Raw genomic sequence first — 21,105 nt, 5'->3', positions numbered from 1 at the left:
TAATGTGAAAAGATTGATAGGTGTGATTTTAATCGTATAAGTTGATGAACATTCACTATTGTTGAGGGATAAAACTCAATATAGACGGTTGGTTGGTGAGCTATACATAGCATAGTTACTCATCCAGGCATCATGTATGTTGCGGGATTGGTGAGTAGATTTATGAAACTCCTAGAAGGGTTCATATGGAGGCAGTCCTTATAATTCTTTGGTACCTAAAGGGAGGACCAGATAAGGGATTTTTATACAAATGTAAAGGTCATATCTAGGTCCAAGGATACTTAGAAGTGGATTATGCAAGTTCTAAAAGTAATAGAAAATCTACATCTGGTTTTCTTTCGTACATTTGTAAGAGATAACTTAAAGGCCTAGAGAAGTAAAAAGAAAATTGTTGTGCCAAAATCTAGTGTTGACGCTAAGTATATAGTGATGGCTCATACAACTTGCGAACTAACTTGGGTCCACTCATTCTTACATGAATTTTTTTTATTTCAGGTTCTCTTACCTATGGTATTGAAGGGTGATAGTCAAAACTCCAATCTTTATCGCAAATAATTCAGTGTTCCATGAGCGTACAAAACATATTAAAGTTAATTGTCACTTCATTCAAGATCAAGTTGTGAGTGAAAAATTTGCTATTTCTCATGTAAAAATTGAAGCTCAACTAGCTAACTTGTTCATTAAGTTTCTCCATTAAGCTCAAATTGAGAAAGTATGTTCTAAGCTAGATTTATTTGATGCCTACTCTCTAGCTTGAGGAAGAGTGTTAGAAGACGAGTATGTGTTCATGTGCTTTAAGCTGTTATTTACTTTATTTTGTAGCTTCAAGTTATCAATGTGTAATGTTTAGCCTATAAATACTAATAAAGTGCACACGCTTCGTTAAGTAACCCTAAGGCCTAATCTGAAAGGTTTCAAGCTCTTTGAGAAATCCGCTCTTTTTCAGCTTATTAAGGTACTTCTTGAACAAAAAATTCATATTTGTGTCAATAGGAACAGCATAAATAAATACCAAGTGGAAATTTTTCTGTTTAGCCAAAATCCTCTAATGTTCATGCCATTTTTTGGAAGAACAAATTTTTTTCTTTTATTACTGCTAATTTTTCCTCTCTCTAAAATGTAAAAAATAATAGGAAATTAAATGAAAGCTCTAATTGGAAACCATGGGAAAAATAAATAAGAAGTTATAAAATAGGCCGAAGACGATTTCAGGAAACTAACCTCTTGCCATCGATTACTCACGCTAATCAGATACTTGTTTTTGTTCTCTGTGAAAGCTCGAACGACTCAAACTTCAATGGGATCCTCAGAGCTAACACTAGCGTTCATGCCATTACTTTATCGAGTATCTTTTGCGTCAAGAACGTTATCCTTCCTACTGATCAGCCCTGTAGCAGAATCTTACCACCATTATTTTGCTGTGGAATTCTCGGAAAACTATCAGTTAATTAGTTGTGGTCTTACGCGTGTCCATGCAGGCTTGCACGATTGATCTTAATCCGCGTAAAACCATTTTTCAGTTTCTAGGATTCTAAGAAAATGACGATTAGGCGCGACAAGATCGATTATGCTCGGGGCGGGCCACACATGGAAGCAGGTAGGCCTACCATTTTATGATTAAAGTAGGAGGGGCAAATTGTCTCTTTATACAGATCTCTTCGTTGTCATTCTCCTCTTTGTCTTCACTAATCTGTCTGTAATCTCATTGTCACATTAAATTCTCGAGTCAATCCAATTTTCTGTTAAAAGAAAACTACATGACCAAACCGCTTCAAACTCTCTTTCCTTCTCACTGCCATCGGTAGCATCATTGAACAGCTTCGTATCGTGTCATAACCTGAAAAGTTAACTGCATATGGGACCGATGTCCAGGCTCTGTCATGTGAGGAATGATAAGGGATAAGGGATTATGTTTATCCATTATCACTTACTCAACATCTAACAAAGAAGACACAATCGGGTGCATCAAACAAGACATAGCTAAAATCCGACATATTTCGAATAATACGCAATAATATCAAGCATCGTCTTCTTAACATAATGATACGTATCGGTAATAAGATAAAAGTGTGCGGCAATCCAGCAACTACTTTGCTTCGGTGAAGACATTTAGAGTCGATCATTTGCCATGAACTGCTCTCTTTCCAAAAGGACAAAAACCTAACAGCCTTTAATCATTCTAAATTGACTGAAAATTAATTATACTGTGATTTTACTAATGATGATGTAATCATAATTCCTTTGCGTATTATTTTAAGAATTTAACAACATTAATTTGTTTAAACTATGGTTGGAATTGCATGGAATTTCTTCTTCTTTTTGTCTTACACAGGGTTCCCACCTTCCCTTGTGTATATCACCAGCCTCACCAGTTTCCAAAAATGAGAAAACAGTCTGAAGAGGTTTGAAGCATGTCCTCGATCACACCAGAAGGGCTTCTTGGGCAGACATCGCTTGGAAGTTCTGCAACGCCAGATGGAAGTGCGGGGGAGGATTCAGCTGCCACTGTCCACAAGAAGAAGAGAAATCATCCAGGGAACCCAGGCAAGAAACCTCGTTTCATTTAGTTCTTCTCAAACGGCTAGTTCTCTTTCTGTCAGATAGTCGTCGATGTTTTTAGTTAAATTGAACGTGAGAAACCGGAGATGAAAAATCTATGGCGAAATTTTTTACTTTGGGGGGGACGTTAAATTTGTCGTTTTGAATCAAATTGATGAGAAATAAGCTGTTTTTGAGGTCCTACTGTCTGAGAAACTGAAAATCAGAAAGGAAAAAAGAGAAAAAAAAAAGCGAACTCCGTTGTCGCAATTACTCGGAACTGAAGCACAGCATTCGAGAGCTTCTCCTGAGTCATTTTTCAGATTTTTATTGTTTCTCAGGTTTTTCCTGCAAAGTTTATGTATCATGAACTCCCAACCTGGGCTTCCGGGCTCTTGGTTTTCTCTGGCCACTGATTTCATTGGTCCAATTTACATGAGCACAGCGCTTTGTTTCAATTGCGACTTCCATGACCGATTCAATATCATCATGAAGCATGCCTGACTAAACTACCTAATCAAGTACAATCAATTAATCTTTCTCTTCTGGGAAAGAAAGCAAAAACTTCTGTTTCCTTCTTTTACCGTATGGAAATCACATATCGAAAAAGGAAAAGAAAAGCCAACTATTGAGTAAAATGGTAGTGTGTGAGTGACGAGTCATCAGCCTCGTTCCTGTTACTTTTATTGACCTTCTCCCTTCGATTCAGTGCAGACCCGGATGCAGAAGTCGTTGCTCTGTCGCCGGGAACGCTCATGGCGACAAACAGATACATGTGTGAAGTCTGTCATAAGGGCTTCCAGAGGGAACAAAACCTTCAGCTCCACAGAAGAGGACACAACCTGCCATGGAAATTGAAGCAAAGGTCAGGTGCCCCAGTAAAAAGAAGAGTCTATATTTGCCCAGAGATGGCTTGTCCTCACCATGACCCAAGTCGAGCACTCGGCGACCTCACTGGAATAAAGAAGCATTTCTGTAGGAAGCACGGGGAGAAGAAGTGGAAATGTGACAAGTGTTCGAAGCGTTATGCTGTTCAATCGGACTGGAAAGCTCATGCCAAGATATGTGGCACTAGAGAGTATCGCTGTGACTGTGGAACCATTTTCTCAAGGTGAGAAAGATCGCCGCCTTTGAACCAGGGATTAGTCGAGCCAACTGCACTAGCTGATAGGGGTTCATTTCCCCCCAGTTCAATGTTAAATTGTTCTAATTATTACATGAATTCATAACATCTTTTCTGGGGTGATCGGTTTCCTGACAACACGCTAATGGAAAGGTCTGCTTTGTGAATTGGAACTAGACAATTTCAAATTTGCTTCTTTTTTACAGGCGGGATAGCTTCATCACTCACAGAGCCTTCTGTGATGCATTGGCTGAAGAGAACTACAAGATGCAACAAGGCCTACCTTCTAATGGAGGGACCATACAAAACCAATCTCAACAACTCTTGCCAATTGCTATACCCACTTCCAGCCCTTCCTCGAACACAAGCACAGTGATGAACCTATCAGTCTCGAGCCAAAACATGAGTACCCACCTTAGATCTTCATTCATGAATCCACCAGGAATCGTCTTCTCCGGTAGTCTGGACCTTCCCCTTGACTCCATCGCTTCTCAAACCTCGAGCCTTCACCATAGTGGGACTGACTCATCTACTTTCAGTTCTCTGAGTGGATCGAAGAACACTCACATGGCAATGGGATCTGCATTCATGTCTGCCACTGCATTGTTACAGAAAGCTGCAGAGATGGGTGCAATGGTTAGCGATAACTCAATCTCACCGGTTCTGCTGAAAGGATTTGCGGGCTACTCCTCTAGTGCAAGATCATGCGGGTCCGTTCAGGAGGCATGCCATGACCCATCCGACGCTTCTTCTCAAATGCTTACTACAACAATTGAAGGTTTATACACTGGAAATCAAACCGCATATGAGAAGAGTTCACAAAACAGTGGCGTTTTACAGAATGGGCTACTTGATACCCACATGTTTCTGCAATCAGTACACAGAAACGAGGAAAATTCAATGGGAGGCTTTATGGGTGGGATGCAGAAAGGGTTTCAAGGAAGTGAAAGGACAGCGGCTGATTTCCTGAGCTTAGGTCCCGTCGGGCATATAAATACCGGAGAGACAGGCCACAGAGATGCAACAAATGGGTTAGGATATGCAGCTGAGCAGGAGGACTTTCACAATTTGAATTCTTACGGTCATGCCTCATGTGGTCGCTCTCCACTGGAGAAACCCATGTGGAACTTCTAGATGCCAACTGTTTAACCTTCTTGCTCGGGGACGAGAGACCGGAAAAATCACCAGGTTCATCTCTTGGGGAGGAGCGCGCTCCGGGAAACAAAGGGTTTTCTTTATGTTTGTTTTGTTAAAATTGTAGCCTTTGATCAGTACAAGATGATAAAACAGAGTATGGGTTTTATTTTTTCTGAATGAACTTTTTTTTTATTTACAATGTTTATATAGAACAATACTAGGAGAGAATTTAGGAAGATGGCAGGTTGTTCCTCCTGATATCATGGACGATCCATGAAACAAGGAGATTTATTGTAATTGATCTCTAAAATCTTATCTTTTACTACTCATGCTACCATAAACCCGTCTTGTTTGACAACTCACGCTAACACTCTCCCCCAAAGCGGGTGTATAGATATCTGTCATGCGCAACTTATCAAGTGAGTTGTAAAATATCTTGCTACAAACAGTCTTTGTAAGTATATATATCAATCGATCTTCAAACTTAACAATTAGAAATTAAATTATCTAGACTTCTAGATTTTGTATGTTCAAATGTTTATCCACCTCCACATGTTTGGTTCAATTGTTTTGGATTGGGTTATGAGAAGTATCAATGGTTGTCTTATTATCATAAAATAAGTTCATTTTGGTGGAGCAAATTTGATCTCAATTATTGAGTTTTTAAGCCAAAGAAGTTCACAAAAACCCTTGGTCATTCCTCTAAACTTGTCATATTCCTAAATTCTCTCTTTGTATTGTTCTAAATAAACATTGTAAATCAAAGAGAAATTTATTTGAAAAAAATAAAATTGATACTATATTTTATCATAGTAGCAAAACAAGTTACAGAGAGGATGAGGAAATTATCTTCATCTCCATCCTTTGATCATTTTCCGTCTTCTCTTCATCCTCTAATGTGATCTTCGGAAGACATTTCTCGATGTTTTGTAGTAACACCTCATATCCCGCTGCTTCCAGGTAATTGTTGAGGTTTCTCACATACTGGTTTGCTTGATCATTCTGAAAGCACAACTCAAAAGGAAACCTTTGAGGGACCAGAAAAGTTGCTCTCTCATGTAATGTCAAGTGCTCCTACAAGCACTGCTCGACTCATGCTTCCATTGACATATAGAGAGAGAGCACTCAAGTCTCTTCAAGTTTATGCTTTTGGGATTGTCTAAATTGTTTTGCGACCTAATCCCTCATAAAACTTTCGTGGCATGTTATGGATTACATTAAGCTCAACTTTAGTAACTCTTTTCTCATACTAGTCATGACTCATGGAAAGTAAATTGCGATTTTTGTCTGCACATGATCAGGCACCAAGTGGATAGTAAATAACCCACTAGGTATTGGAGTGTTTTAGTGAATCAGTAAGGCACGAATTGGTTGATTGTGGGATTCATATTCTCTTACTGTGACTTGGGTATCTATCTCTTTCGACTCCAACACTTATCTAATTGACACATAACATTATTCCTTAAATTTGAGAAATTTTTATGCGAAAATAAAATTGAAGATGAAAGGAACAAAAAAACCCAAACGAAATTTACATGTTTCAACCCTAGGAGCCTAATCCACAGACGAAAAGGGTAAGGGAGAAATTTTATTGAATCAAAATGAATTTTACAATTAATACTAGCCTATTTATAGGTTATGAAGGATTATTTGATCCCTCAATTAAGGATTCAAATTTTCTTCATTTAAGAAATAAAAAATCAATCAAGATTTTCTCTTGATTGATTTGTTATTATTTTCCTAAATTATTATATAATTTAATTTCAAATTTAATTTAATTTTTCTCTTAACTTTCCCTCTCAAGTTGTATTGAGTGTAAGAGGAAATACAAGTTGTTTGAGGATATAACTTTCATCTTGTGAAGGGGACTTCCTTGTGCTTGGCTTAATTAGGGTTTAACTTGAAAGCATCTAAATGGAAAACTAGCAATGGGATGAATCCAAAAGCATAGTTTCACAAATTATACATCCTAGCAAGCACATGATTCAATCCTCCCTGTGAAGGTCATTGAGGAAGACGTAGAGCGAGGAAGACGTAGAGCAAAGCACTTCAACTTTAGCACAAACCCCACTTGCATCTGCAATCCACCTAAGAAGCTCAAGACTCCTCAAAAGCAAATTTTCTATTCCCCCTCCGACTCCTTGAGAGGAAGCCTTTGAGGGAGTAGAAAAGTTGCTCTTTCAGGTAACAACAAGTGCTCCTACAAGCACTGCCTCATGCTTCCATGTACATATACAGAGAGAACACTCAAGTCTCTTCAAGTTTATGCTTTCAAGATTGTCTAAATTGTTATGTGACCTGATCCGCATGGAAAGTAAATTTGGGATTTTTGTATGCAGAATTATGAGGCACCAAGTGGACAATAAATTACCCATTAGGTATTGGATTGTTTTAGTGAATCAGTTAGGCAAAAATTGGTTCATTGGGGGTTCATATTCTTTTACTGTGACCTGGTTATCTTTCTCTTTCAACTCCAGCACTTATCTAGTTGACACTGAACGTTATGCGAAAATGAAATAGAAGATGAAATGAACAAAAAACACAAACCAATTTTATGTGGATCAACCATAGGAACTTAATCCATGGACAGAAAGAGAGAGGGGGAAATTTTATTAAATTAGAATGAATTTTACAATTAATACAAGTATATTTATAGGTTAATGAAGGATTATTTGATACTTAATTAATTATTCAAAATTGTTAATTTAAAAAATAAAAATAATCAAGATTTTTTCATGATTTTAGGAAATCATGAGATTGATTTGTCATTATTTTCTTAAATTATTACATAATTTTATTTTAATTTTATTTTAAAATTAATTTAATTTATCTCTTAACAAAATTATTGAAGAATCCGCTCTTTACTTGAGTAAAAAAAGTGTTTACGGATGAGAAGCCTCACCCAAGTCGATGCTCAGAAGTGAAGTCCGCGGGGGAGATCATGATGCTCCATGTGTTCATCGAAATCACAACTTGTCGCCGGGCAGGATAAAACCACCCCTAGTTCGCCTGGGACTAGATTTGCTGAAAGATAAAACCTCGTTATTGTGGGATTATAGTCTCTTTGCTGAAAACATAAAGCTTTTTTATTGGGAGCGAGAGCGTATTCAATAACACGACTGTATTCATAGGCATATGCCTTTTTTGGTTTTTTTGAACGAACCTCAACCTCTCTTTCATCACCCTCTTGCAGTGCCGCCCACGTATTATTCGAAATAACTCTCTAAAATTCTTCATGACTTTTTTTTTAAAAATTTGAATGCTTATAAAGTGTGAGACTCCAACCATTTCGGCTCACACTATAAATCCAGCCATTAAGCCAGAGACCAATCTACTCAATATAATTCAATTGTAGAACTAGCAATTGTGAATTTGGTTTTTAGACGAATCCGTTCAAGTGCACGCTTAATTTCTGATCTCGTCTCCACTTAAACAGGGCAACGTTTGCAGCGTCGAACTAAAAATAGCCAATCCGAACGAATATTAATCTTGTTCAATAAAAGATAAGCAAATCTATAAATAAATAATAAATAAATAAAATGGAACTCCAACCATTAAGTCCGCCCTTCAAAAATCTCTCATCAAACACAACATTTTTCCATTATAAACAACAAAGCTGGGCTCTAAACTACCAAGGACACTGATACCCCACATGGACACAAACACATCACCCATTCCCCACACTGTTCCTGCAGTCCGAATAATGTACAGTTCCACTTACAGCACAGAGAATTACTTTACACAAATCCCTTCTCTAAACAAAAGAGTTGTGTGCTGATCCAATCATCTTCTTCATCTGCTCTTTAATGAGTTCTACGTTTGCTTTATCAGTAATCAGGGCTTACAATTTGTAGGAATTAAACAACACTTCCAGCACTGCGTTCAATGGTTTCCATGAAGCTTTTCTCTATCCTTATTTCCATTATCCATTCCAAATTCGACTGCCAAAGCTTGTATTTCTGGTGTGATCTCCCCCCAGTTTCCTTTGTGACCCCAATCTTCACGTCTCGGTTGGGTTCCACACCTTTCCAAGCCCATCTGGTTCTGTATCTCTTCAAACTCTTCTGCTGCAACAGCCTGTCTTTTTGCACCCATTTCTAGGTCAAAGCTCCTTTTAGCCATCTCTGGGCTCAAGGCCCGTCCCAAGGAGTGGGAAGGAGTAAAGGCTGAAGAATCCTCTTTCACCCTAGCTCGGAAATTGTTCTTAGATGGTGGGATCGTAGAAAAAAAGACCTCCCTGATATTCTGAGCCAAACCACGGTTGTAAGGATTCATTTTCCCATCATACCTATAACGAAAATTCTCATATGTTGTCTGCATGGAAAATGAACATATATCAGCAACATGGGAAACCAGTTGCAAGCAGCATGGTTAAATCAAGATCAGGCAATCAGAAACTGTGTAAAGAAAAAGAGTTTTTGATATAGACTAACCCACTTTGTCAAAATATAGATTAACCCTTCTATAAAAAAGGAAATAAAAAAGATTAACCTACACAAACATGACATACAGAACGGACTGAAAAAACAGTAACAATCTGCAACTTTGAGTCAAAATGGTAGGATCTTGATTAAATTTATTATAAATGCTACATTTTTAAAGAACATCACACACTAATAAGTTGGGTAACCGATCATCCTACCTCACCAACTTGCTTGACAGACCTGAAGCAATCGAAACCAATTCAACTGTCATGAAGACTTCAATTGATTAGCTTTAGAAGATTTAGGGATAGTGAAAGTGAATTGACTCACTGGGGTCTCATTTGGTTGTTTTAGAATATGGGATGAGGTTGTACTATCACTTCATGACATAACCTACTCAAGCCTAAGTGCACCTAAGTCAAGCCAACCTTAAGATTCATCGTAATAATAACAGTCCAAATTGCAAGAATCCACACAATTCCAGCTCCAGTCAATTATCCTACCAATACATCTTAGTATATAACACAAGTGAACCCACAGAACGAGTCCATTGTCAATGAACATGCCACAAGAATTCTTGCCTATCAGACAACCTTGCCAAATGACCTATCTGTCTAAACATGAGGTAGAGGGCATAAATTTTAATAATTATCTTTCAATCATTAGAAGTGGTGCAGCCAGGATTATGAAGATAGAGAGAAAGTATTGGGAATCGCTTGTCCTTAGGCGCTCCTTTAGTTCAGTGGTCTGAACTGTGCACTTCCACCTTGCATGCTATTCGTGCCTCAGGCCCTATATGCGACTTTCAATTTGAAAGAACACATAACTCAGACAGGCTTCACCAGGGGTATAAAATGGATATATATAAATCTAAAAGATGTAATTGAGGATATTCAGAACTACCTGGTTGGTACATATTAAATAGAGGTGGAATGCAGTGAGACCTCCAACAAACCAAGCTGCAACAAACGTGTATATTATGAGAATGCCAGAAAGAGGTACTTTTAGGAAAGCCTTCCAAAGGTTGCAATCATGCATGCCCATTATGTATTTGACGTTGACCCAGCAAAACGCAAACACATACAAGCACAGGAGAGTTGTTGAGGACACAAACATGAAAAAGAATCTGTAGTTCCTCTGCAGAGTAAAAAACAATACTGAGACATGGTTCCAATACAAATAAGAAAAGAAAATGATTGAACTACAGTGAAAGCCAAGCCAGGCAGAAATAGAAAATGAAGTAGATTTCACATGAATTGCATAGTGGAACTTAATCATTTCAGTCAATAAACTCAAGATTCTTTACCTGATTGGTGAAACAATTATTCTCACTTAGAAATATAGACTCTGACACTCTTTGATTACAGAAAAGTTTAGCAATTTGAGATGCCTTGAGTATAAACTATATTAAGACAGCCAAAACATCCACAACAAAATAGGAGGGCCAGCTACATAGCTTCTTGAAGCTAAAAACCTAATCTAACATGTTCTAGATATTCATAAGAAAGTAAATGCTGCATTATGTTCAGACTAAAATTAATGATGAAAGAATACACCTACAGAATACCTTCCCAATACATTGGCCCACCCAGGGACAGTGATGATCAAAGCGCTCAACACAGTTATTGCAGATAGAACAATGAGAACATCGAGGAGGCCTATACAGCATGCAGGTGTGGCAGTACTTCACTTTGACTACAATTCCATTTACAAGTACATCCTTTGTAGGGGGTAAAGCTGGGGCAACACCTTGAGTTCCTACCCAATCTGCTGACAAACTACCTTCCCCGTCATCTTCAGGTTCAGGAGGATGTGCTCTGCGAGGAATAATGCCTGGATCCCTCCCAGAAGCGAGTAGAAGAAGGCAGAGAATCTGCATAGGTCGAGAAGTCAGTTGAAATAATTGAAGGCAGAGCAGAAAGAGACCTGGAAAAGAACTTATCAACATGGAGAAATTCAATTGAATATTTTCAATGTCACAAGTTATCTAGCTTTTCATTAGGCAGACTTTCAGCCACTTTTCAGAGTTTGAAATCATTCTTTATGATGTTTTTTAATACTTGCAACAGATTTTCCACATTGAATGGGAACAATTGTATCTATCCACTAAGACAGAAAGAGTGTCAAATTTTTCTTTTCAATTTGTTATAGACCTTCTTAGGCCTTCAATGGGAAGGGAAGATAGTGTTCAATAATTGGACGAGCGTCTTCTCAAAAACCCCAAGCACAAGCACTAGTTTGCTTATCTTCTTCTTTTTGCTTTGAAAAACCTTTATTTCAATTGTTGAGCACAATTTTCTCTCCATTGAAGACTTGAGAAGGTTCGTAACACAATCAAAGCTCTTTAATCAAACTACTAAAGAGTTCAATTCGTGAGGAACATGAAGCTCGGAGAATAAAGATGGAATCGAAGGATTTTGAAGTGTACTTCAAATCATTACAGAACAACCTTTGTTTCTACCAGGAAGGTTAATTTTGGTTACCCAGTGTAAGCCTTACCATGTCAAATCCATGTCATTTTGGCCATCCCTCTTTCCAATGAAGTATGTAGTCAAGATTTACTACTTAAAATTAACATTACCCAAAGGTACTGGCTATGAAGCCTGCCTCCGCCCTATTAGCCAATTGAAAAATCTGAGTAATGTGTTGCTCAACACGTTTTAGTACAACAAATTAAATTGTGTTTCATTATCCTATAGCGATACTTAATTGTTATGAATCTGTTCTGTGTGTTGAGACCAAGGCACCCTCCCCACCCCATCCCCCCTAACACATACCAACTAGCCTGAGAGATGTAGTACACGTACAGTCACAAAAATGGTAAAAAAAATTCACCAGCAAACATGAAGAACATGTCAACTGATAATCCACATGATACTATACCAAGTTCATAGAATAACTCATTGAACAGAACAACCAAATGGCAAGTTTGTTCATGCATAAAATTTGCAACAGACTGAAAGAAGAAAAACAATTCCAAGCATTGCAAATAGAGCAACTAAATGCAGCTAGAGAAACTTACATATAATGCAAACACCACTGCAAGAATGACAATGAGATTCCCCAGATTCTGCTGGAATTCTTCAACAAGCTTATGAGAAACAAACACTGCAAACATGATCACTGGGACTATAATGAGAAGTATTGTAAACAACAATGACCTCACATCTGGACCAAATATCAATCTGCCCCCAAGAAAGAACCTCTGCAGAAAAATATCCATACAATGGGCTGTCAATTGCCTATAAATATTGTCTCATTGCTCACTGTTTTAAAAAGTCCTAAAAAGGCTTCCTGAAGCAACACATAGCAAAAGTATGGAAGTTTGACAAAAACCAGACTGGGATTATGGTCGTATGATACATAGTAGAAGTTACAAGGGTCGGCTCCAAATTCTCACAAAATTTTGGAAAAGGGAGACATAAACAACTTGAATCACACAAACATGGCATGTTTAAATCTTTATAAAAACTTCTGGGTAAAATGTTCTCAAAATTCTGCAAGAACTAACTGAAATTAATCACATTCACAGGGTACCAAGGACAAGAAAGTTCAGGGCAATGCTGAAATTATTTGACCTTGCTTTATCCTCATCTGTCACACAATCAGAACTCAGAACCAACTGAAGATTCCCATAAATATAAAGTGATATCCATTTTATACCCCCTTTAGGAACATTATGACACATGATATACCCCAGCAAATTCAAGAACTAAATTCTTTTCAGAAGAAGTTCAATAACTTGAATTGATAGTTGAAAATTTGAAAAAGCCAATGAGAGAGAGGAACATAAGAGTACAAAGGAAAGAGCATAAAAAGAAACAGCTAAAGGGAAAGATCTTGCAGAATATTACTTAAGATCCAGCAACCCTCATTTCAGAGTCCAAAAGAGATTTCTTCCCTATGGATGAGATAATAAGTTCAGGGCACAGGATGTCCGCATTTTCTGTCCTCATGTAACCTACAATTGAGCTTCGAAAATGATAGATTTGAATTGAAGAAGAGAAGAAGAACCAAATATCACAACATGACCGGTTGTTATAGTGGACCAACTCTATATGTGAACAGATGAAAGGTTACAAGATGCAACTCTTTAGGGTGCTTAATGTTCAAGAGCACTTCAGATCAATTTTTGACTCAGTTCGTAGTATCATCGTTACACAGACACAGCCAAATTGAATTTTAAATCCACACTAGCAAAAAATTTCAGCTGATTACGTAGCTCAAACTATTATGGATGCGCTAAAAATAGAAGTGCGATCAGTAATTAAAAAAAAAAAAAAAGCAACAGATCACTGAAAAGGATAATCACTAAAATACCGCAACCCAGCCAGAAGGTGGCCTCTTAACAGTATGAAGAAACTTAAGCCAAAAAAAAAAAAAAAGGTATTCTGCCATCAAAACATGCTTTGTTTAATACGATATCTACAGCTCTTGACAATCCATATACATGGATTAGGGAAATAAAACATTAGTACAAAATCAAGTCAATAACTCAACAGACAGAAAAAAAAATTAAAAAAATTAAAAGTGTAAGATGTTAGAATTGATAGAAGACTATAGGATGCCTACGTTGCTTCCTTTCCAGAGTTGGTAAACTCGCTTGGGTGGCCCATTGCTGTCAATGATACGTCTATTTGAATCAGAGAGATGGCGAGGCGGAGGAGTTACATACACCTTCCCCTCCATCCCGAGAGAGTCAACTCTGAAAAGCCTGGTATCAGCCTGGACCTTTCATCTAGACCCAGCGACCTGCAAGGAGATGCATATATGAGAATTTGAAATGAAAATAAAAGCATCAGGATTTCTTCGAGTACAGAAAATGAACAGGCGGGAATCTAATGCCCGCCAAACCGAAATGGAAAAAATAGAGAACAATCAAGATTCAAGAAGGTATGGACAAGTAAAAATCTCTCTAAGAAAATAAATAAAAACAAAATGCATTAATATGCAAAGGTTTCAAAGAAAAGCCTGTTTCTTAGTTAAAAAAAAAAAAGTTACAGGACAAGTGAAAAACGAAAATAAGGTAAAAAAAAAGGCTCAAAAACTTAAACAATATCTAAAATTTTTGAGGAAAAAAAGAAAAAGAAAAAGATGTACGAACTTTAACGACAATGCAAGAAGAGAAAGAAAAATCGCCCGAATCAAAATCGGAAGGACGTCGATTTTGATAAATCCACAGAATGATCAATGATAAACAAAATAAAAAGCTGAGGACCATGGAGAAAAGAACCTCATTTTGTGAACATCACAAATTAAAATGCTGACGACTAAAACTTTTATCGTTAAAAGAAAATGAGACCACTTTTCCAATGAAAACGATCCAAAATGACACGTAAAAATCCAAACCGGAAAAAAAAGGCAACAAAAGCAGACAGAGGTGCATGATCAGTAAAAGAAAACCCAACCGGAGGGGAAAGAAACAAAAACAACAATACACTTCGATCAACATTCCGCATCAAATCAGCAACAACGAACATTACCTGCAGGAAAGCGTGGGAAAAGAAAACGGACATGATCGCCTCGCCGACACGAAACGGATCGGCCGGCTGGTCCGCTCGCCTTCGACTTCAGACCCGGTTTCTCCGAATGGGAAAGTGTCGCCTACAGACAACAGAGACCTCGCCCCCCCCTCCAAGCGATTTTTTAGCGGTTTCACCGGAAACGAATGGAATACGAAGCTTGGCGACGCCAAACCGTGGTCTCCACCGGACCTCCGATTCTCACTACTCCGCACTCACCACCCCTCCTTAAATTTCCTTAAAAAAAAACACTCAAAATTACACTTTGGAAAGAGAACTCCCTCCATGCTCTCTCAGCTCTAACGCAACAGCATCTCCTTAAAATTAAAATTACCCAATTACCCTTCCTTTTATAATTAAAAAAAAAGTGAACGGTACCACTGAAATAGGGTCGTGATCACGAAACAGCAGAACATAGTAAACACTGGAGAAGAAAAAATCGTAGAAATAGGAAAGAAAGGAGGCTAATAACGGGTGAAGAAGTTTAATTTATTTAATACACAAATCACAAATGGCTCAAATCATGAATGTCGTCTACATGTCATACATTAACGAGACACGAGACATTGATTAATATAAACAGTCATCTTTCCACCAAGAAACCTCTCTTTCCTTCGCATCAATGGCTGTGAATGTGAACGAAGAGCTGTACTCTGGTTATTAACTTAAGCAAAGAATACTTAAGAGGAGGTGGAAGAGGAGCTGTTTGGTACTCGAAGAAAAGCGGATGGCGTTTTGTGAGAAATGATGGATGGTCGAGTTGTGAAAGAAAAAGAGAATAAATCAAAGAAGGAAAAAGAAAAGAAAGTGTCAATGGCGGACAGCGACAGCGGTGTTTTGGCTTGTCTGGAATCTTTTCGACCACTTAAATCTGCAGGCGGCCCCGTCTGGTCGCACGAAATTCTCTGTAAGCATTTTTGCCTTATAGACTGTTTATTCCATTGGCCCCGCATGCTTAAAGCAGCAGATTCAGCTCCAAGTCTCTAATGCAACCAGGAGACATCGTGATCTCTGAGTTGTTTTGGCTTTGCGAACAAAAATGAGTTAATTAAGCTAAGTTTAATTGGATCCAATCACTCTCGTGGCACCATGGTTTTCAACAAAATGAATTCGTTGGTGAGAAGTGAGAACTGAGTTGTGAGAGCGGGAGACAATAGCGATGATAGTTCCTGAGTGGATTCTCCAAAAGATGGGGAGAGAGGAGGAAGGAGACAAGATCCGAGGAGGGACGGCGTCCCCACCTGGAAAAGAAAACGCACACTTCTCAACAAATTTTTACTTTTGAGAAGATTGCCGGATAACGATCATTGACTGGTCAATGAAGCCAGAGTCGTGTCTTCACGTACAGGTCCCTTTCACCAACAGCTATTACGCCGGCGTCGGCCCTCGGTTACGGCACGCGACCATAGTTCCGAATCTCTGGCACAAATTGTAGTCTTTGTTCTTTTGCGTCGATGGTAGTTGTACGATAAACTGAGTCGTCCATTTCGCGGAGGGGGATGATGATGATCGGTCATCGTGAAAGAAATATGTGTTCCCTGTAAGCATCGATCTGTAGCGGAAATAAGGTTGATTGATTGGCCTAAAGGTGAGGAACCAGGAAATGATCTTGTGCACTTGGACTTGCGAGAACCTGTCTGAGAACCTGAATTTCATCCGAGGCTGATTGATGTATCACAGCTTCTCCAATGATCAGTAACTTTGCAGGCAAGTTCTCGATCTCTCTTAATGTTTCAGTTAAGCAGATCATCAGATGCTTGGGGCTGCAAACATATTCTACCAGAGGGGCAGAATAAAGGAAGAAGGAAGAAAACATAAACTACGGATGAAGCAGAATAAGGGGATGAACTAAAAACCAGAGCAGATAGAGTCGGCCACCACGACCAAGTATCTTGATTAAAAAAAAAGGGGTTTTCATAGATTTCGAGTGTCATTAGAAGCTTTTTGCCCACCTTGACCTATTCCTTGCTCACATTCATGCAATGGTGGGACGAGAGAGAAGATGTTTTTTTTTTTTTTTTTAAGAAGGAAAACAAGAAGGGGAAATAGGAGGAGACAGAAACCCAGAGTACCGGTCTAGATAGGGGAAAAGGAGCCATCATGCCACATCAAAGGGGCATCAACATGTCGGCTTCTCATTGGTATTCACAATTGATAAACAATTCTGGGACCTATTGAAATTACGGCACCAACTCTAAGAAAATTTGCCTAGCAACATTGGGGATGTATAGCATTGAAAGATCGCGGTTCAATCAATGGGTTTGATAACAGTAGTGAATTATTTGTAAATACACTTCCTCTTTTAAAATACTTAAATATTATATCCTGTAAGTAACGATTTAATAAATGAAATTGTACAAAATAAAGGTGGATTTGTACTTCCACCGCCACCAGTACAAGCATCCGTTCACGCTTCTGTGCTGGGGGAGCGGCATCAGGAAAGTTGGCGCGACAGCGACTCGGCGAGACTAGAGCGATAATGCCACTCCAGCAACCAATAACTGCCTCTCGTGTAGTTTTCCCAGGATTCTGATTTCGCAACTCACTCCACGACTTTAGGGGACGAACAATAATATGTTATTATACCTTGTTTACATTCAGCTGTGCCGTAACTCGGCCGACTCTGGTTTTTATTAACCGGTTCCAGGGGAAACCGGCCTATGACCCGATAGAAAAACTAGCCTTCACTCCTTTTTTGTTAATGGTTTTAAGATTTAGGATGTTTTTTACAATCCTTTAATGGAGATTAATGTGTGTCATTAGTGTCCTAATGCAATTTAAATATTTTAAAATTAATAAATTTGTTATTATTTACTAATGTGTTTAACCGTTAAAAATACAACTGGTGTATTGCATGGTGCAAATGAATTTTCGACATGTGGAGCTAGTAAATTATACATGAGTTAAACTTAATAATTAATTACTTTCTTTATTTAGATGACTAGTAATTAACTATTAGATATCTTCCTTGAATGGCCTATTTACTTATTAATCGACAATCTATGTGACTATTTTTATATTATTTATAAAAAAATGAATGAGTTATTGACCCATTTAATGTGAACCTCATTGATCGGACTTGGGTGAGTTGACTCTACTCGGAGTTGTCTTGAAAATTATTTATTTTTTGTGGACTCACTCGGTAGAAAGATCGGGTCGACTCAGCAATTGACCCAACTCTAATTCGGGATTAGGTGATGATGAGTTGGGTTCCAATCCCCAATCACAAAACCAAACTTTGTGGAAGAAAAAGTGAATCATCTTTATCAACCATATTAATCAAGAAAAACAAAAACATTTAAATTGTACTAAAACATTAATAGTTACTTTTCATTGACTTCATATATTTGCAAACATTATTAAACACGAAATACTACGAATAACAATAAAGACAATACAAAATAAAAGATGCGCTTCTAAATTAAATTATGCATAGAAAATCATCTATTATAATTGCATTAAATTATTTATATAATGTAATAAATAATATATTAAAAATTGAATTTCGTTAAATAATATTTTAAACATTTAGTTTTTGAAAAAATGAGTCCGATTCCGTTCAAGACTCGGGGGAAGAGCCATAAACCAACCCGAGTTGGATCCAAAGAACCTGATTCTTTAAATGTAATGCGGTTCACCGGTTCTGACCCGGAACCGACCTGGAAAAAAAATGTCGAAATCCATGTTTAAGTCATGAGAGTTTAAATTTGGGCAGATTTTAACGCGGGGGCCGATAAATTATTACAACCGATTGGCCACCTTTACTTCTGACAGGGAAAAATTCAGAAGGGCTTTTCTTATCTTTCTGGTTCGTCTTTTTGGGTCGGTCGAAATAAAAAGTGTGTCAGGTAAAACCTGTCAAAGCAAGTTCGGCTCCGAGAAGAGAAGCAGACGACTAATATGCTCATTTCTCCCATTTCCTTGGGCAGAAGGGTCAATTGCAAGACAGAATTCTAACTTCTAAATTCTAGTCAATGATCAGGAAAATTAGAAATCAGATGAGTCAGCATTTTCAACAAATAATCACTCGGCGACGTCTCCTGAGATTAACGGTCCAGAATCTCCAGATGACTGGAAATTATTACATGAAGCTTCTCACGCGCGTCTTATGATAAGTAGGAAGTGCTCATTTGACGGTTAAGTACGGCGGGAGAAGCGGTCTGTATGTCCATCACGCCTCCGCTATGCAATTTTACCTTCTTCGAACATACGCCATTTCTTTTCTTCTCTTCCGTCCGGAAAAACAAGGAAACAGGGATATAGGGATACAGTTTTCTCATTCTGTGCTACCATTTCCAAGATACATTTCTTCAAGTCGCAGCTCCGGTACCTTCTCACAGTTGTACACAAGTTCTTCTTTAAGGTAAGGTCGTCGGGATCCATCTTTCGTTCAATTCCAGAGCGGCAGATTTCGTGCTGTTTCGTGTTTGGATCGGATTCGTCGTGTTGAACGTCTTTTTCGTTGGTTTGCTCGATGTTTGATACGAGTTTGGACAGAATGCTGCTAGAAAGGAGATCTGGAATTTGTGTTCTTATTTGATGTGCAGTGTAGTTGTATCGAAGCTACAGGGCTTTAGAGGTTTCCTTATTGCTATTGATTATAGTTTGTTTGACCTGGACCTCCATTGATTTCTTCGTGGATGCTTCAACGATTAGGAGCCTTGTTCTCGTGCTGAAACTTAAAATAAGTGGATTTCGGTGTTAAGAGCAAGTGCAATATCTCTTTGAAGTTCCATTTTTCCTCCTTTGCTGCGGACTCCATATACCACTCTGATTCTTCGATCTCTGGGAGGAAAGTTTTAGAAACTTACTGAATATATAAGCAAATACAGTGGAGTTCGTTTCTAAAGCCCAAAAACCTATATTATTTTGGATTGTGATGGCTAAGGAAATATGTGAAATCATTGTAAGTTTGAATCAGTAAAAAAAAAAATTATTTCAGTGCCTCAGATATTTATACAACTTCTAATATGGTTGTCTCTCAAAGAATTCTGGTGTTGCAATCCCACATATTCGTTAACTTGTTGAACTAGGCATTCCGAAGTTTATAGAAACGCTGGACTGATTGGACTAGGCTTGTTTATGGATGGCTCAAAGTGAACTATATCATCTAAAGATAGTATATGATCAAATTTTTATCTGGAGACCTCTTATCCAGGGAGGATCTTTGAACTTTGATGGTTCTAGATTTTCTACTTAAATGCGCAGAATTCGTGTTAATCAAGCATATCTGGGGATCTCATGAGTAAGTTCAATTAGTTTCATTTTTTTCCCTTCTCATTTTTGTTGTTTCTGTTGTCAAAGATGGAAAAAGATTGAGTTTTTATTTGTACCAGAGGAATTGGATCCTCTTATGTGGCTATCGTGGCTATGCACTAGTTCTTTCTTTATTGCTCTTTGATATTTCATTTTGATGTTTCTTCAGATCCTAGTATTTATTGTTGTCTAATGTCATATATGTGTGGTCATACTTGGTAATGTGTGCAGGCATTTGAAGTGTCATCACTATAAAATCCTATAGATACTGAACCCACATGGAAAGATTGCATTCCAGAGTTTTGTGATGGACTGTAGGAAACAATTTGACTTCATCAATATTCCATTGAATTGTCATACATTGATCAACTATCTAACAATGATCAGACCACTTTCCAATTTTACATAGCTTCTGTTTAGCATTGTGATCCATGGGGGAGTGGATCGTTGGTGCATTCATCAACCTTTGCGGTAGTATTGCAATAAATTTTGGAACAAACCTTCTAAAGTTGGGTCACAATGAGGTGAGATGAGTTTTGGATCATCTGTTTGAAAATTTTAACTTTCTCCCTTCTATTTTCAATAAATTTTTACTTCATGATCATGGTCTTTAGTTGCTCAAAAGTGTTACCATCTAATTCCTATTGCTCTTTGAAATCTACCATAACAGGAACTTCTGTAACAACATACAAACTTAAAAACATTTTGGGTGTATACCTAGAGCATTTCATACTATCGTACACCCTCACCTTAGCATTCATCTATTGGGCCTGCTGTAAATGGGTTTTGGCTGACGATCTGAAAGTTGTAGTTTGTAAATCCAGTTAAGTTTGTCTTAACACCTGAAGGAGAAAGCCTTGCCTTTATTTTTATTTAAGTTAAAGCTTAGAGTGTTATTTTACCAGCTGCATTAAAAAAATACTAAACTATGGAATTTTTTTGAGTAAAATTAAAATGATATGCAGTTTGAATATAATAAGAGAATTTAATTCAAGTCCCTTTGTTTAGAAGATGTAGTCAGTCTAAGTACATCTAAACGACCAAAATGAACTAGTTGTAAGTAACGAATATATTCATTGTTGGACTACTTGTACAAACAAGTGGT

General features: G+C 37.8%; 3 protein-coding genes across 10 annotated transcripts in view; 2 read left to right on the top strand and 1 right to left on the bottom strand.

Annotated features, from left to right (window-relative positions):
- The first annotated feature begins 2,411 nt into the window (after positions 1-2,411).
- Positions 2,412-4,795, top strand: LOC137945295 (zinc finger protein GAI-ASSOCIATED FACTOR 1-like). Its single transcript, XM_068791114.1, has 4 exons — positions 2,412-2,544; positions 3,253-3,649; positions 3,868-4,384; positions 4,472-4,795. Exons 1-4 carry the CDS (start codon positions 2,412-2,414, stop codon positions 4,793-4,795), a joined length of 1,371 nt encoding a protein of 456 aa, XP_068647215.1.
- A 3,515-nt stretch (positions 4,796-8,310) lies between these two features.
- Positions 8,311-14,960, bottom strand: LOC137957562 (probable protein S-acyltransferase 7). Of its 2 annotated transcripts, none has more exons than XM_068805155.1 (6): positions 14,706-14,960; positions 13,795-13,974; positions 12,245-12,427; positions 10,790-11,095; positions 10,126-10,359; positions 8,311-9,112 (listed from the first exon to the last, which is right to left on the bottom strand). In XM_068805155.1, exons 2-6 carry the CDS (start codon positions 13,909-13,911, stop codon positions 8,681-8,683), a joined length of 1,272 nt encoding a protein of 423 aa, XP_068661256.1. In that variant the 5' UTR covers positions 13,912-13,974; positions 14,706-14,960; the 3' UTR covers positions 8,311-8,680. The 2 variants fall into 2 exon arrangements, with proteins under 2 accessions (XP_068661256.1, XP_068661257.1); XM_068805156.1 differs by lacking the exon at positions 14,706-14,960 and adding an exon at positions 14,327-14,411.
- A 3,976-nt stretch (positions 14,961-18,936) lies between these two features.
- Positions 18,937-21,105, top strand: part of LOC137944054 (probable magnesium transporter NIPA8) — a 32,766-nt gene continuing 30,597 nt past the window's right edge. For 4 of the 7 annotated variants that reach the window (XR_011110781.1, XR_011110780.1, XR_011110782.1 and 1 more), the window contains exons 1-2: positions 18,937-19,107; positions 20,232-20,524. Coding sequence is in view for 1 of the 7 variants with exons in the window: in XM_068789569.1 (XP_068645670.1) it covers positions 20,432-20,524 (93 nt within the window). In the remaining 6 variants the exon portion in view is untranslated. The remainder of the gene's footprint in view (positions 19,108-20,231; positions 20,525-21,105) is intronic. The other 3 variants (XR_011110783.1, XR_011110785.1, XR_011110784.1) reach the window with 3 other exon arrangements.

Source organism: Aristolochia californica, unplaced genomic scaffold (assembly GCF_029961685.1).
Source record: "Aristolochia californica isolate CCGP_79_NKW_82.1479 unplaced genomic scaffold, dmAriCali1.0.hap1 SCAF_1, whole genome shotgun sequence".
In the NCBI taxonomy this organism is placed as follows: Eukaryota; Viridiplantae; Streptophyta; class Magnoliopsida; order Piperales; family Aristolochiaceae; genus Aristolochia; species Aristolochia californica.
Note: the sequence above shows the minus strand (reverse complement) of the source record. Positions and strands in the feature narration are given on the sequence as shown.

Excerpts from the sequence above, each read along its gene's own strand:
- LOC137945295 (XM_068791114.1), top strand. The coding sequence starts at position 2,412 with ATGTCCTCGATCACACCAGAAGGGCTTCTTGGGCAGACATCGCTTGGA. Across the intron at positions 3,650-3,867 it reads TGTGGAACCATTTTCTCAAG|GCGGGATAGCTTCATCACTC; the intron begins GTGAGAAAGATC and ends TCTTTTTTACAG. Across the intron at positions 4,385-4,471 it reads CATGCGGGTCCGTTCAGGAG|AAGAGTTCACAAAACAGTGG; the intron begins GCATGCCATGAC and ends ACCGCATATGAG.
- LOC137957562 (XM_068805155.1), bottom strand. The coding sequence starts at position 13,911 with ATGGAGGGGAAGGTGTATGTAACTCCTCCGCCTCGCCATCTCTCTGAT. Across the intron at positions 10,360-10,789 it reads TGGGCCAATGTATTGGGAAG|AGGAACTACAGATTCTTTTT; the intron begins GTATTCTGTAGG and ends TTTACTCTGCAG. Across the intron at positions 9,113-10,125 it reads ATTTAATATGTACCAACCAG|ACAACATATGAGAATTTTCG; the intron begins GTAGTTCTGAAT and ends TTTTCCATGCAG.